This window comes from Camelus bactrianus, chromosome 26 (assembly GCF_048773025.1).
Source record: "Camelus bactrianus isolate YW-2024 breed Bactrian camel chromosome 26, ASM4877302v1, whole genome shotgun sequence".
NCBI classification, from domain to species: Eukaryota; Metazoa; Chordata; class Mammalia; order Artiodactyla; family Camelidae; genus Camelus; species Camelus bactrianus.
In genome coordinates, this window is record NC_133564.1 from 32909428 (window position 1) to 32926888 (window position 17461).

At 42.4% G+C, this 17461-nt stretch overlaps 1 protein-coding gene across 7 annotated transcripts in view; it reads right to left on the minus strand.

Annotated features, from left to right (window-relative positions):
• Positions 1 to 17461, minus strand: part of PSD3 (pleckstrin and Sec7 domain containing 3) — a 598663-nt gene that overhangs the window by 148890 nt on the left and 432312 nt on the right. The window contains exon 1 of one of the 7 annotated variants that reach the window (XM_074353663.1): positions 15257 to 15592. The exons of the other annotated variants lie outside the window; for them this stretch is intronic. Coding sequence (XP_074209764.1) covers positions 15257 to 15415 — 159 coding nt within the window. The 5' untranslated portion in view covers positions 15416 to 15592. Of the gene's footprint in view, positions 1 to 15256; positions 15593 to 17461 lie in introns of those variants that run through there. 7 annotated transcript variants of the gene reach the window in all.

Here is a 17461-nt window from a genome sequence, read left to right on the forward strand (position 1 = left end):
GGAACCTGACCTAATGGAGGATAAGTCAGCTAACGGAGTCAGCTTTTTATTTCCTGCTTACAATAGGCGAGACACTTTCTTAATATCTAATATGTGACATTATATTACAAGTAGTTTTTAAAGACAAAAATTAATAGAAGAGAGAATGGATCCAATCTCAGGATCTAAGAATTTGATGGGGGAGGGGATGGGCATCCAACTGTCACTAACTTGCTCTTTTAAGACAAGCCATTCCATTTCTCCAGCCTTCATTCTCTAAGTACATGCTAGGAGAGGGCTGCATACGGTTCCCTTTTCTGGCCCTTCCAGATCGGACACTCTCCAGCTACCCTTCAAAGCGATCTCACATCATCTGGTCAAGCTCTCAAACTAGTTCCTTCCCTGGTCCCTGCTCCCTTCTCCTGCGCCCCCACTAGTTTTTCTGCCATGGTTTACTCACCAGTAGCATCACTACCTGCTGCCAGATTCCAGGCATGACTCTATACATTAAGAGATGAACATTTTTAAGTTGCATATGAAAAAGACCGAAAGGGGCGAGAGGGAAAGAGGGAGACTGTAAGGGGGAGGAGGGACGCACGGGGCTGCCTGACTGCCCGCTGTCAAATGTATCTCTGTGAGCTGAACTAACCATGCCTTCAACGTCACCAAAGTAGGGGGAGAGGAATGCAGCCAAACGTGATACTAAACACGCACACCTCCCGAAAGATTCGGTGAGCAGCTCTGGAGATGCACTAAACCACACCTGAAAGTGAATAAACATGTAACTTCTAATTATCACGTATACTGATACAAGACTCCAAACTTTCACCGACGTACAGTCTTCCATGCACTCATTCTGAGGCTACAAATGGTCGATAAGGTGTCCTGACTATTTAGAGAGAGCATATTCCTTCTAAAGTGCCTTTTCTACACCATATGATTGTCACAGAAACCTGAATCCCATCAAGAGACCACGTGACACTTTTACACATACTTTTACGGGGTCTCAGGTTTCGATTAAGTTTGTGCCATGCGCAAATGAGGTGTTAGAAATGGACCAATCAGGAGTGAGCTTTTGGGAAACTATGGAATTTTAGGGGTAAGTTTCGTTTTCCTAGAAGCAAGCTGTTTTACAGAAGCACAAAGGCGGGATGGCAATGGCCCTGCCTGGGAGGCCTTGCTGGTCCCTTTGTGGGTTTTGCCCCTTTAATTATATAGGAATTGTTTGACCATTATTTGTCTGTCTGTTGCTCTCCGTTTATTTGGTAGGGATTTCAGAGAGAAAAAGCAAAGAAGAGCTTAGGCAATTTTTTTACATTAAAAAATCTGCCGTTTCTCTTTATATGTTTTCTCTAGAAGGATAGACTTGCTCTCATTCTGTGTTGCGGGAAGGCAGTGGCCCTGCCTGGGAGGTCTTGCTGGTCCCTTTTGGGTTTTGCCCCTTCATGATCACCTTCCTTTTGACTGGCTGCCGTGTCTTAGGGACAGGTTCTTAACTATGCTAGTACAAGTATCATTATTCAAAATGTAAGCAAAACTTTATTTTTCCTCAGACTTTCCTTTGTTTACTTTTTATTGAATGACAGATTCTTTAAATTCTGTAGTGCTATACAATTTCCAAGTTTCCTTCACGTGTATGATTTCATATAATCCCATAATAGCCCCTCCCCCCGCCTTTTAAATCCCCTACCCCTATGTTGCCCCTCCTCCCTTCCATCTCTGGAAGGGTGAACCTACCACTGATAACCACTAGTTTGTTCTCTATACCTATGCGTCTGCTTCTTTTCTGTTTTATTCACTAGTTTGTTGTATCTTTTAGATTCCACATATAAGTGAGGTCATACAGTATTGATCTTTCTCTGTCTGACTTTTTTTCACTAAGCATAATGCCCTCCACATCCATCCATGTTGCTGCAAATGGCAAAATTCCATTCTTTTTTATGGCTGAGTAGTATTCCATTGTATTTATATAGACTACATCTTTATCCACACATCTGTTGATGGATACTCAGGTTGCTTCCATAACTGGTCAACTGTAAATAATGCTGCTATGAACACTGGGGTGCATCTATCTTTTCAAATTAAGTGTTTTTATTTTTTTCTGATATATACTCAGGAGTGGAATTTCTGCATCATATGGAAGGTAGTTCTATTTCTAGTTTTTGGAGAAATATGTCCATACTGTTTTCTACAGTGGCTGGACCAGATTACATTTCTGCCAACAGTTCCCTTTTCTCCACATCCTCTCCAACATTTGTTATTTGTGTACTTTTTGATGCCAGCCATTTTGACAGGTTGACGTGACATCTCATTGTGGTTTTGATTTGCATTTCCCTGACAATTAGCAATGTTAAGCATCTTTTCATGTGCCTGTTGGCCATCTGTGTGTCTCCTTTGGGAAAATGTCTACTCAGTTCTTCTGCCCATTTTTCAATTGGGGTTGTTTGGTTTTTTGATGTTGAGTTGTATGAGCTGTTTATATATGTTGGATATTAACCTCTTATTGGTCATATCAATTGCAAATACCTTCTCCCATTCAGTAGGTTGTCTTTCCATTTTGTGGATGGTTTCCTTTGCTGTGCAAAAGCTCTACATTTAATTCGGTCCCATTGGTTTATTTTTGCATTTATTTCCTTTGTCTTAGGAGATGGATCCAAAAAATACTGCTGTGATTTCTGTCAAAGAGCGTTCTACCTACATGTTCCTCTAGGAGTTTTATGGTATATGGTCTTACATTTAGGTCTTTAATCCAATTTGAGTTTATTTTGTATATAAAGTATAAGCAGAACTTTAAATACTAAATAGCCACTAAGTTCCTTTTTTACAATTGAGGTATAATTAACATATAACATTATATTAGGTTCAGGTAAACAACATAATGATTTGATACTTGTACTAAGCTCTTTGTTGAGCAAAGATTTAAGTAGAAAGAATTTCCCCCTTGTTAGTACTATAAACATATCCTGCAATACAATAAAAGCCATATATGACAAGCCCACAATGAACATCATATTTAATGGTGAAAAGGTGAAAACTTTTGCTCTAAGATGAGGAACAAGACAAAGATGTCCACTCTCACCTCTTTGATTCAATATAGTATTGGAAGTCCTAGCCAGAGCACTTAGGCAAGAAAAGGAAATAAAAGGCATCCAATTTGGAAAAGAAGAAGTAAAACTGTCACTATTTGGAGATGACATATTATATATAGAAAACCTTAAAGACTCCACACAAAAAGTTAAAACTAACTTAAAATTTAGTTAAGTTGCAGGTTATAAAATCAATATATAAAAATCCATCATTTCTGTACACTAATAATGAACTATCAGAAAGAGAAATGAAGAAAAACCCCATTTACATTTACAATCCCATTTACAACTGTATCAACAAGAATAAAATACCTAGGAATAAATTTAACAAAGAAGTGAAAAACCTGTACAGTGAAAATTAAAAGACATTGATGAAACAATTTGAAAGTGACCAAGTAAATAGTAAGATTAATATTGTTAAAATATCTACATTACCTAAAGCAATCTACAGATTCAATGCAATCCCTATCAAAATTCCAGTGGCATTTTTCACAGAAAGAGAAAAAAAAAATCCTAAAATTTGTATGGAACCACAAAAGACTCCAAATAGCAAAAGCAATTTTGAATAAGAACAAAAAAGCTGGAGGCATCACATGCCCTGATTTCAAACTATATTACAAAGCTATAGTAATCAAAACAGTATGGTATTGGTATAAAAACAGACACACAGGTCAATAGAACAGAATAGAGAGCCCAGAAATAAATCCACACATATATGGTCAATTAATTTTTGACAAAGGAGTCATGAATATACAACGGGAAAAAGAGTTTCTCCAGTAAGTGGTGTTTGAAAAACTGAATAGCTGCATGCAAAAGAATGGAACTGGATAACTATCTTACATCATACACATAATTTAACTCAAAATGGATTAAAGACTTGAATGTAAGACCTGAAGCCATAAACCTCCTAGAAGAAAATATAGGAGGTAAACTCTGTGACATTGGTCTTATTGATGATGTTTTCAATACGAAAAGCAAAAACACGTAAGTGGCACTCTTTCTGATAGTTCATTATTAGGGCACAGAAATCAATGGATTTTTATATACTGATTTTATACCCTGCAATCTAAAAGGCTTCTGCACAGCAAAGGAAATCAAGCTGCAAAATGGAAAAGGCAAGCTGCAGAATGGGAGACAATACCTGCAAACCATACGTCTGATAAGAGATTCATATCCAAAATATACAAAGAGGTCACACAACTCAACAGCAAAAACCCCCAAACAACCCAATTAAACAATGTACAGAGAAACTGAATAGACATTTTTTCAAAGAAGACATGTAGATGGTCAACAGGCACATGAAAAGATACTCAACATCAACTAATTATCAGGAAAATGCAAATCAAAGCCACAACGAGGTAACACCTCATACTTGGCAGAATAGCTAGTAACAAAAAGTAAAGAAATAACAAGTGTTAGCAAGGGTGTGGACAAAAGGGAACCCTTGTGCACTGTTGATGGGAATGTAAATTGAGGCAGCCACTATGGAAAACAGTATGGAGGTTCCTCAAAAACATTAAAACTGGAACGAACATATGATCCAACAGTACCACTTCTCGGTATTTATCTGAAGGAAACAAAAACACTAATTTGAAAAGATATATAGACCCCTATGTTCATCACGGCATTATTATAATATCCAAGATATGGGCACAATGTAAGTGCCCATTAATGTATGAATGGATAAGTAAAGGGGGATAAATGGATAAAAGAGGGGTTGGGGAGAGGGAGAAATGAGCACAAGGGTCAAAAGGTACAAAATTCCACTCATAAGGCAAGTAAGTCCTGGGGATGTAATGCACAGCATGGTAACTATAGTTAATAATACTGTATATTCGAAAGTTGCTAAGAAAGGAGATCCTAAAAGTCCTCATTACAATAAAAATTTTTTTTAACTATGTAAGGTGGTGGGTGTTTAACTAGACTTATTGCGGTGATCATTTCACAGTGTATACAAAGCTAAAATCATTATGTTGTACACCTGAAACTAATATAATTTTTGTTAATTATACCTCAATTTAAAAAATGTAAACATATCCTAATGAATTGGTTTGAGTATCAAGTGCAAATGCTGGTCCAATATCAAAAAGCTGACTAAGACCCATCAGTAGGCAGGTAACACAAATGATGGAAAGCAGCCGGGAGACCCCAGGGCACGAGAGGACGCTCCGGCCCGTGGGGCAGCGACAGCTCAGGGGGGCCTGATTTCAACCCGGCGGGGCTGAGGATTCACTACTGCTAGATCTTCCTGTTTTGCAGAAGTAGCCAGAAGTCAAAATTATTCAAGGCTCATAAATTTTCAATTGTGGTAAGAAAAAGAGCAACAAAAACAAACCAAAACCCCACCAAGGGCCAGAATAAACACGTGTCACCCAGCAGGACACCAAGGCTGAAATTCTGGTTACAATGACATTATCACTGAATAGACACAGCAAAACCCCCTGGTTTATGATATAGAGATTTAAACTTACGAATGCTTGATGTGTCACTTCATGAGATTCCTACAGTTCTGCGACATTGTTCCAGCCACTTCTCGGCAGCTGATAATCCCACTAATGATGGTTGTTTATCAGGCCGCCCTATGCGAGGCGCTGCGCTCAAAGAGCTATTGTCATTTAGCCTCACTGGCTCCTCCCAGCAGCTATACAAGAGAAGTATTATTACCCCTACCCCAGAAATGACATATCTACGCTTACGAAGTGTAAGTAATCTGCCGAAGATCACTGAGCAGAGTCGGGGATCTGAAGGCAGGTATGTCTGAAGTCAAAGTCTGGGCTTGTAGCTGCCCTAGTTAGGATGCATACTGACATATAAGTGCATAGTACAGCATAGTATTTACACAGTGTGTGTATGTATAATATATAATATATAAAAAATACATTAAATGTTTTAAGATAATATAAAATAAGCAATAAATTTTACAACTTTGATAAATGCTTTGTTGTTAAAAAAGCAACAGATATCAGAGTTCATGAATTTAAAAACAAGCAACGTTATTCTTTTTTTTTTTTTTCTTCATTTCTTAGCCTTTTACTGTCTGTTCTATCACCAAAGTATTCTTCGGCATCTGTGACTGGTCTCTGACCTGTGTTAGCGCCATGATTTTCAAATTCATTCCTTCACAGCCATCTCCTGACTTTGCTTTTCATTCTTAGACCCAAATCCTCTGACTTATTTATCACTTGTCTGGATTTGGATGGCTAAACCATGCTTTTGCAGAATATAGCAATAAGCAGTATTTTCAAAGAAGATTCTGGACTGTACTTGCCAAACCTCTTGTTAGACCCTCTTGTTGGTAAGCCTTACTTTCTGGGAAATGACAGGCACATACACAAGAAAGGAAGCTTCATGCTTTTAGAACATTAAAAAAAAAAAAAACCCCATAAATTCCAAATGGCCTTGTAAATTACATGCAGTATTTTTTTAAATACCTGAGAAAAATGACCAATTATATTTAATGACCACAGATGTGATGATAAAGTTAACGTTCACAGTTAAAAACCTGTTTGCTGAGGAACATTCAGAGTTCTTTTTATAAATGGCTTGTAAAAACGATTCCTGCGGGACTGACATTTAGAGAGAACGCCAGGGATGGCATTTGCTCTGTCATATCCATGCATTAGACAAAGAATGAAGACAAACCAAATGGAAGTAGATTTTATACAGAACAATCAATACAGCCAAATTAAATAATCTAATCCAGTGGCTACCAGGCTTTTGAGTTTTGTGAATAGGAAAATTTTCAAAAGAGATTTGGGAACCCACCTAGAACTGCCAGACTTTCATTTTGCCAAGTGAGGAAACAAATTAAAACAGAACAAAACACGATCTACTATCACCATCACTCCATGAAAATCAGTAACAAGGACAACCTCAAAATAAGGGATTGTTTCCCATGAAAGGACCTTTCTTTCACCTAACACTCTCACTATGGACTGAAAACTTTGACAGCAAGTAGCAGCAGAATGTGGTCTAGTCCTATCACTGCTAGAATACAGCGTTCGGGAACATCTGTAATTCTTTTAAAAAAAAGTCCCTGTTATTTGGTATTTGCCAACAAAGTTAACTAAGATACGCAAACCATTCCAGTCAATGGAAATCATTCCAGCCTCATGAGTGCCCATCTAAATATGCTGTCCATTTTCCTTGTTACTCATTTTTCAACTTTCATCAGAGCAATACAGGCTTATCATTTTTATAATCAAAATTACAAAAGGCATGTAATGAATAACAATCCTTTGACTTACTGACCTCTGATTCTTGTTATCCAGAGCTAACCTTTTGCAACTCCTTTTTTGTTTTTTTCTACTTTCAATATGAACTACTGACTTTCACCTGTGGAACTCTGCAAAAAGAGCTCCTTTCTCTCTCTCTCTCTCTCTCACATACACACACACCCCTATCAGTCCCCTTGCCACCTTCAATCCTCCTCCTAAAATTATATCACAATCACAATTTAGAAGTACACCAGTTGTCAGCGCCTACCCTGCTATGCTATGCAGACACTACTCACTCCTGAGCCACGTGTGCATTGGGCTACATTTGCTTCTTCGTCAACTTTTTGTTTCCCCTTAAGTGAACCATCACCTCATTTTGCTGTTGTTGATGTCATTTTCTAAGAGCCTGTCTCTCATTCATCACTGCACTCTCCACCAAGAACTGGGACTCTCTCCTCCGCATGGTCCAACACTTCAAGTATTCTTGGTGACGTTGTTGGAAACATCCTTGGAATCCTTTACTCCCCCACTCCAGTCTAAGCTGGTTGACTTCTGCCTCCTGCGTAGCTGCTGCTCTGGGCTTTCTTTCGCCATCACTGTGGGGTTCCCCTTTGACTCTGCTAGTAGATTTCCCGGGTGCCGGATGCTTTCTCTTCATCAAGTAACTTCAAGCAACACGTGCGAGGAGAGAGGGGGAGCCTGCCCACTGTGAAACGTGTGTACTTCTCACTTAACCCTCCTATTGTCAATGTGGGAATCTCTCTACTGGCCTCCACTGAGCCTAATTTCCTAAGTCCAAAGTCTCTAAATCTCTGGGTTAACCTCCCCAGAGAGGAGCTGCGGAAGACAGGGAATAGGTCACCTGGTTACACAAGGTAGGAGAAGGCACTGAGAGGGTCCAGCTACTAATTTTACAAAATGTAAAGGGATCTTCCTGTTTTGACCCGCTTCCCCCCCGAGGTAGCCAGTGACTGCAATTCCTAGGCCCTTCCTGTGTTCTGTGGGGAAAAGCGGCCCCTTCTCTGCCTGGATTCCGGGTCTGCAGGCACTGGGTTTCAGCCCTGTCTGGGCTGTCAAAGTGGTTAACAAGTCTACATGCTTTTTCCATCTTTTGAATTTTGCTGACATCTTGACAGCATCTGTCTCGTTCTCTGTGTCCTTGAAGATATATGAGTTCTGCTGTCATTCTAGTGGGATTTATGTAGGCACAGAGAGAAAAGCACATTATCTTAAAATTTTAATTTTAAGAGTTATGCTTTGCAGCATATAAATACCGTTTAATCATGATCTCAGAGATCACAGCAGGGGGTTGACGAGGCATACAAAAACCCTCTCCAAACACTGCCCAATCATTATAAAAGCAGTCTGGAGAGCCTTTCTGCTTTACCTGTTGTTAAAAAAGTATTCTGCCGAAGAGAGCTGTCATAAATCAGCACAAAGCTGGTACTTCATCAGTCCCTCTGAGTGATAGGAAAGAGCTGCTTCTCTCAAAGCACTTTCCTCGTCTATTCGGTCTAGCTAGTTAACTAGACCCCAACCTTCTGGTTTACCTGTGCTGGGAAGACTTAGAAGAAAACGCTGATAAAAAGCTCAGTAGGAAGTAAATCCCTTGCATTGGCTGCTGCAGCTCCAAGGTCTGGAGGTGGGTCTGAAGGTGGCCCTGCTGCCGGCTGTGCGCCCTCCCCACGCCCCGTGGGTTTCTCAGTTGTGGAACTGAAGCTGACCCCGCTGAATGGCACCTGCCTGCAAGGAGGTTACCGATCGTGGCTGGGATCTTGATTTATGGGACTCAGACAAAGACCTGACTTGCCAGACTGGAACAGAGTGACTACACGCGCACTAACGTCCCCAGCCGCCCTGGGTGCCTCGCAATCTCACACTGACCTGCAGGCCACAACCAGCGTCATGTCAGGAGGTGAGTCAGGCTGTGAAGAGGGCCTCACTCAGTACTCGCCTCAAAGGTTTGACATGCAGCGTTCCGAGTGATCAACCTAGAAAAACGAATCCTGCTGAAATCAGGTGATTCGTGTGTGCAAACAGCCCCCTAAATGTACCACCAGACCATGGTAGGCTGGATTTCTTGGAAGTAATGAAAAGTGATCTGCTTGGAGGATAAAATAATGCTCAAAAATCTTAATTAAAATCAAAGATAGATGAGAAGGTCCCGTAATAAGTTACTGAGGAGGAGCTTCCTTCTCAGCTGCTCATGGTTTCTGCATCAATACAGATGGGTAGATGAAAACCATCCTCCAAACTTTTCCTGTTAGTCCTTAAGCTGAATGCAATCCCTGAAATCTAAACCAGGCAACCAGCACGATCTAACAGGTTTCAACAAAGGAAGGCGTCGTCCTGGGAAACACAGGACCTCTGGCCGCCACGCGTGTTCCCAGGAGAGAGGTCCGGAGGGTTCACTTCACGTTGTTAGGATGCTACTAACCTCCCTGGATCTTCAACAAAGACTACCTTAAAAATGCAAAATTTTTTTTCTCCCTCAACTCCCATAACACTATTCCACGGATTTTTCTTTTCCTCTTCCCTTGATTCTGACAAGGGGACCATACAGCTTGCCAGGAATGACGGTGTGGACCAGTGTTTTCTTCACAATGTTCAAATGCTGCATGGAAACTCTGAAACACCGTCATTGGAAGAATGAGCTCAAACAGAAAGCATAGAACGCAGAATGACACTGGGATTATTTTAACAACACTCAAAGCAAGGACACCGCCACTGGCACTTTAATCAAGTGAAAATGGATAAATAGTATGATAGCAAAGATCTGCTTTTAACCACATTCAAGGGTCAACTCCATCACAAGCATAGTTTGCTTAATATCCTAAACAATCATCTTAAAAAGAGGTATTAATTTACGTGAAATCACTAGCAGGATATGAGAAATTCAGAAACAACTTGGGGTGTGGGAAAAAAAAAACAACAACAAAAATCAGTATCACTTTGCTAACTTTCTAATTTAATATAAAACTGAAGGTGGTAAAAGCTTCTATTTTGGGGGAAGGCTGACTCAAGTCTTAAAACAGTTAAACAGCTATTGAAAATGATGCAGTCTGCAGACCTGCCTTCCAGAAGGGGCCAGGCGTCTTAAGACCTCCTTTGGGTAAAGATCACAGTAAAACATCAAAATGTGTTAGTTTGGCAGAATGACCACCTAAGGGAAAAGCATAATTTCTTGGGTCATAAGAAGGGACCCCAGTGGGAAGACATGAGAGCCTATATAAGAAAAAGAGTCTGGAGATAAAACTGCTTCCATCTTTGCACAACCAGATTCCCCCTGTGAAAGACACCTCCTCCTGGATTCGCTCCCGTGCCAGGGTTATAAGCAGTAATGCATTAGGTTCTTAATGTTCTGACCCTAATGGTTTACTTCTACTGTCCCTCTGAAAGGGTTCAGCTGAAGGATGAACTTATGAGGTTAAACGATGTTATTTTTCAATTTCAGAATAAAAAATTATGAAAAGATATTTGGAGGGAATTTTTCAAATTCTGACCAAGGACTTCCCCCATGTTATATGAGATATAAACAGGCATATAGAAATGACCCACAAAACCAGAATCTCCTTCCCAGGCTCCAGCCTTAGTCTGAAGAACAAACAGGATCTTGTAAGAATGACAACAGTCCACAAACCTCTCCTGGAAAAACTTCAGGTCACAAAGGCGCGTTTCAGGTTCCTTTGGACACAGATTTGCTTCCCAGAGGGAGGAAGGATTAACACTGACCTAACCAAGCTGGAGCAAAGCCTCTGCAGAGCGGAGAGAACAGAGCTGAGGGTGTCTTGCGCACCACTGCTGCGCATATCACAGAGCAACGAACTGGGCGCCTCTATTTTCCTTTAACACGCTTACGGTTAACTCCTAGCAGAAGAAGAGGTTTATACAAAATACATCCAAACTCACCTGCCCTGAATCCAGCTCCATCTTTAGGTTTCTTGTACAGAAGGAACAGCCCTCAGTAATCCCCGAAAGGTCTCTGAAACAAACACTGCTCATGTCTACGATGGCACTTTTACCAAACCCTGCACTTTACAGGGGTCTCAGGGAAGAGAAGGGACTTTTCCAGGTGCACGCTGCTAACTAGTGAGCAGAACCCCAGCCAGCCGTGGGGACGCTGCCCCAGCCCCCAGCCCCGAGGGCACATGGCCCAAATGGCCCAGGTTTTCATCGGCACCACCCACAGTCCAGGGTAAACTTGTTTCATTGTTGGAGAAATTTATTTCTTTGCCATACTGCTGAATAATAGCTTTACTTTAAACAGTTCATTTGAATCCAGAAGATAAATGTGGGAATGCGTGGCAGGAATGAGGCTTAATCGACATCTTCTCATGCTGCACACACCACATTCCAGAGTATTTGCCTTTTAAGAAACTGATCCCAAAATGCAGCTTCTGTGAGAGGCCAGCTGGACCCGACAGCAGGGGGATCTGCTCGGCCCCCTCATGGCCGGGAGCGCATGGGGAGCTCTGCCAACATCAGACCCTTAACAGATAAACAGCTTAAAGTCTGGTTAATTAAGACGTTTCAGTAATGAAGGCATTCTTCACAAAATGCAAGAACATTCTTCTAAAATGCACGGCCATTTCTGTCCTGCCTATTTTATCCATTTCAGAATCTGAGGTAAATAATGTTATCTGGGAAAAAGCCAAAGCCAGACTATACAGAAGCCTTAAAGAATAGGATTTTAAATGTCTTAAAGAAGAAAAAAGGCCACCCACAGAATCGAGTTTTAAGGAAAATAACATATAGACTGTGTTTCAGTAGTGTAAATAATATTCTTCAGACTACATCAATATGAACCACAGAAAGTTAGAAAATTCGGAACAGAAGGCAAGGGGTTTCATCTTAAGTGGTGGCCGAGGCCCCTGGTCCACAGGAAAGCTGTGCGCAGGGAGAGCTGGGCAGCCTCCCAGGCAAAGGGGATGGCAGGCGACCCAGACACCTCTCAGGCTGGGGAGATGGTGGGGGAGCTGTGGGGAGGGGGGACCCCAGGACAGCACAGTCGCCTGCCTGCCTGGGGGACCCAGGGCTGTAGGCACGCTGCCTCCTGCAACTCAACTCTTTCTGGGAATCTTTTGCTGTGACCACAGAGATGCCAGCTCACTCTGAGATGACCGAAGCTGAACAACTCTCTCCGCCTACTTCTGAAAAAGGCTGAAGTCTGAGCTGCTACAGATTCTCCAGCTTTTTCGGCACTTGGACGGCACCCTCCCATCCTGCCAGACCCCGGTACAAACACTCTCACTTTAAGAGTGAGTTCTCTTAAGAGTTCTTTCACCTTGTCTAGGAAATAAACAAACAACACCCCGCCCTGCCCCAAATACTCCACAAACAGAAAGAAAAAAATTAGGAAATTTTCTTAATTTAAAAGGATTAGATCAAGGAACACTTTCAAGATATTTTGCTAAAATCGAAGGCAAGAGTACCTAATCCTTCCAGAAGTCCTTTCACACTTGTTTTGGATGAACAAAAATAAATAAACCAGGTAAAAAGTAAGTCCTACAGATGAATCAATATTTAAATAAACCATTATGATTCTAATGGACAGAAAACCCAGAAGTCAGCAAGGTGAAAAACAAAAGCTTCCAGGGAATACAAAACATATTTTAGCTCCAACTGTTTTGCAAAGGGACCGTAATTACTGTGCCTGTTCTAGAAAGAGCTAGAGTTCCAGAGAGAGAAAAGTAAATCCCGGGGGCGCATCAGCAGTTAACAGTCCCTCACTGTCTGTTTTTTTTGGCGTTTTTTTGTGGGGTGGGGGATGTTTCTTCTAATTATTAGATTAGAAAGCCTGCATTTTGGATGAAGAGTCAGATAATGAAAAAGTGTTATTTACATCATGAACAGGAAGAAATGCTGGTTTGATTTTAAGTGCTAAAAAAGTAAGGTGAATGAGAATCCTGAGTATTAACCCCTGCAGTAGAATGTGTTCACTGTGGAAAGGAGTCTGTGTTGATATGTATTTACACATGTCTATAATACAGGCTGTCAGGACATTTAGGGTGCAAGCCTCTAGTATTATTCAGTTTACTTCATTTACGGAAAAACAATTTTGAGTGGAAGATTAAGTTCAATCTATCTAATTCCCCATTCTAATGATTTTGTATTAGCTATTTTTTGTATTCAACTTGAAAAGGCTAGATTATTCTATAAAGATGTATCTTGTGAGATTTTGGAACTTTCTTGAATACACACTACCAGAACTTCATATGCTTCAAAAAATAGAGTTAAAAAAAAAACTGACTATAATCTTCAACGTACCATGTGATGGCCTACTGCCCACAGCTCTACCAGAGGTCTTTCTACGCTTCACGCCTTCCAATGTCTGCAGTATCGCCAGCCCCTCCCCCCGAATGCTTGGGTTCTCTCGCACAGATGCATATCAACCGGGGGAGCCGTGCTGTGTGACCAGCAGAGAAGAGAGTGGCACGGCCCCCCAGCTGGCATGTGTGCTGGATTCCCACCTCACAGAGCACAGCCACGGTTCTGGGCAAAAAGACAGTATTACAGGGCTTGAATTATCATTGGGATTGGCAGTAGCTGTGAATTTCCCAGAGCCTTTGCATATGGCGGGTATAGTTCATATTAAAGCAAAACCCAGAGATGCTTCGTGGCACTCTTCATAGAAACCAGTTTTAGAGCCATGTTGAGAAGCACAGACATGCCGCCGTGCATTCAGTTATTTAACAACATAGCAAGCCATCCAGGTCTATCTCGGCAGGAAACAGTAGTCATCACACCACGGGAGGTCTCCTACCAGTTGCAGTAGAATCCAGCGCAACCCCAGGCAGGTCATATTATCAGGACTGTGAAGACACAAGTTTCTCCCTAAAGCTACAGCTTAAAAAAAAAAAGTACTGAAGAGGAAAGAGCTACAACTGAAGACGTTCTAGCTAGAAAATCTGCTAATGATTGATGGGGTTAGGTCACACTGGGTCAGATTCTAAGGGGGCGGGTGAGAAGCCAACATGTTTCCGAAATTCTGAAAGGTATCCTACGCCCCCTCGGCACCCCTACAGTGTTTTGAGGGAAACCTGTCATTATCAAAGTCTTTCGATAACATAAATGTCACAGACAGGGGCTGGCAGGGAGAAGCCAAACAGCGCTCTCCACGGTCTGGACGGAGGACCCGAGAGGAGACGGTGCTCAGCCTGCACACAGCCGACCTCCCAGGCTCCGGGATAATCACCTCCAGCCCCAGCGCTCCGCGCTCCCATGAGTCCACGATGCCATTTTTAAACCTGTGGAGTGGGAGTGTTTCTGAGTAGCCTGCTCCCACAGATGGTGGTGGGAAGAATGTCTAGAATATACCGCATGTAGTAATGCCCATTTCACTACGTAATCACTCCCCTCACAGCTCACACGAACAGAGATGATCTTATCCTCCAGACAGTCCCAGGAAGACAGCGATTAACTGCAGCACAGGACCAGCATACATACGTGTAAGGAACATGAGAGAGGAAATTCTTGCTAACTGCACACACCTGAGGCTCCCAACAAGACAAGAGTGCAGTGTAGCGGGACCAGCAGGGCCAGGTCACTGCTGAACAGCAGCCCCACACAGGGGGAGAGCCGGGGAGGGAGGCGAGAGGACCTCTCTGAAGGATAAAATCATACCCACGGTCTCTGCACTCCTGATGTTCTAAAAATACACTGCACTGACATGTCATTTGTCAAGGCAAGCTTCCTGAGATTAAAACTCCATCTCTGTGCCAACCAACACTTCCCCACAATCATCTCATTGCTTCGCCCTTGTCTTCCACAAACCAGTTCTTTACCAAACTGACCCACGCCACAGGCTTAATTTCCGGAGTTCGGCATCCATCCCTCTCACCTGATCATCTCAGAGCCATTTTATACACCTGACTTTCTCAGTCTGTCACTGCACATTAGACACTGGCCAAGACTATCAAATTTTGTCACCCTAACATACAATTGTCAACACAGTTTGACATGGTATTTCTTTACCTTAGTCTCCTTAGCAGCAAACTCTGAGGAGTTGGAAATTTTCATAGACTTTGACCGGTGTGACTGCCGCCGGATGGAATCCTCCCGGGAGTATTTCACAGAACCTGAGGTCCTCACCCGCACCTTGCTGGTACTCTGAACACTGTTGACGCCAATCATTTCGAAGGTGGACTGGGGAAGGGGTTTGGAGAAATAAAAAGGCACTTTCCAGCCGCTGCAAGGCTCTGATGCTGGACGAGCTCCGCCGGGTGGTGCCTGAGCAGCTCGGAGCACTGAGATCGCGTTAGCCTAAGACACACCAGGTGCCTCCCCCAGCATCTTCAACTACCCTGTTTGCAGCGATTCTGATTGTTCCAAGCAAAGCTCACGTCACTGGCTGCGAACAGGAAAAAAAAAAAAAAAAGCAATCCCAGCCCTGCTACTCGTCTTTCACACACACACACGCACACACCATATTCACACACTGGAACAAATGGCAACTGGCCAGGCAAGCAATTCATTAACATTCCAAACAGCAACACTATTTGTCTTGTGATACTGTGCAGCAAGCTCATTAATGTCAACAACAAAACAGAGAGACCACAAATAAAAGTCTCAAGTCATCTGTGAGGCACCATGTGGGGTGGGAACAAAGATAAATTTCCGAAATGGAAAAAAAAAAATAGAAAAGGCATCGAAAGCCTCACTCAATTCCACGCTAGTCGAAGGATGGCAGGCACAAAGGCACCCCGCGCTCATTTATTTTCCTCTTTCCTGTCCCAGGCCACATGTCATTTAATGGTAATTTAAACTGCATTGCCTTCTGAAGAATTAAAAAAATTTTTTCAGCCTCAAACTACTACAGCCAGGCAGTTAAACAGGAATTTTGTCAGCCTGCATGAGGAATCCAGAATAGGCATCTTACGCCACCTCCCTATCGTACTGAAAAGTTAAAAAAGAAAAATCAGGCAGTTGCACACGTTAACTTTAAACATGGCTTAGAGGGAGACAAGAAAGGCCAACTCTGACCAGTAAGGAGCAGGCAGCTTTCCCACGAGCTCAAGATGCTCTGTTGGGCACAGGAACACCTGCCGCCTTCGGCAAGAGAACCACAACTAGAGGCTAACAGAAGACCAGAAATTTTAGTTTCTGACACATTAAGTTAGTTTTGCATATAATACTCAGGACCGCAACGCCTCACTCATCTGGCACCCCAGGGGTCGTGAGGGTCAGCCACAGGAGCCTCCAGATAAAGGAGGTCTTACTTTAATGTAAACCCAATTTTAATATAGTTTGTAAAAGACCAATCTGGAAGGCAGTGCTACCTCAACCGACCCCATTCCTCACATCTGAGCTTTTCTTTTATGACTCAGGACCACAAATTCCATACGGCACATGGCAGAGCCCGACGCTTCTACGCACGCTTCCCGCTACGTGGGCTGTGTCCTCTGCCGTCAGCGAGCCCAGCAGGTGATGTCTGGATTGGGCTCTGCTGCACCCCACTTCAGGGGCGCCCTCCCGCCTCCTCTGGCCTCTTCACTTCCCACCTCCTAGCCTTGAGGCACTATAAGCAAAACAAGGACATTAGATAATTCTGGTAGAATGTGATCTAAAAGAATAGTAGGTGACAGGCTTTGGAACGTCTTGGGGCTCCTCTCTCCTTTAAGAACGCACTGAGTTCAGAGTCTATGACATCATTTTGGCTATTTTAAGGTAAACGTTCCCCTCTTCCCAGGTAATCTGAAGCTACTGAATCCTTTAAATTAAAAAAAAAAAAAAAATTCTGCGGTGACTTTGTACTTTACCAGCACGTTCCAAAGACATACAAAGTGATGATAAAGCTGCTGGTTTAGAACATGCCTAATTCTAACCGAAGCATGTGATGATTCTATAGGCCAGTATGTCCATTTAACAGAAATAAGCCTGAGGTAGAAGTCACGAAGGAACTAACAGCAGAGCCAAGATAAAAAGTCAGAAAGCACTGGTGGGAGACGCAATCCCCTGCCTCAGCGCTACGCACGTGGACCCCGGGGCATACGCAGCCCATTGGGGTATCTACCAGGCACCATGGGGAGGAGCCTCCTGATGGACTTAATTTCCTTTCCTCCCCCAAAAAGGTTACATAAAAAGAATAAAAACCATATGCTAGCATGTACAGAAATGGAATCTGATATACAACACGATTTCTGGGAAGGTGAGCAGAAATATGCTATCTTTACCCAAATA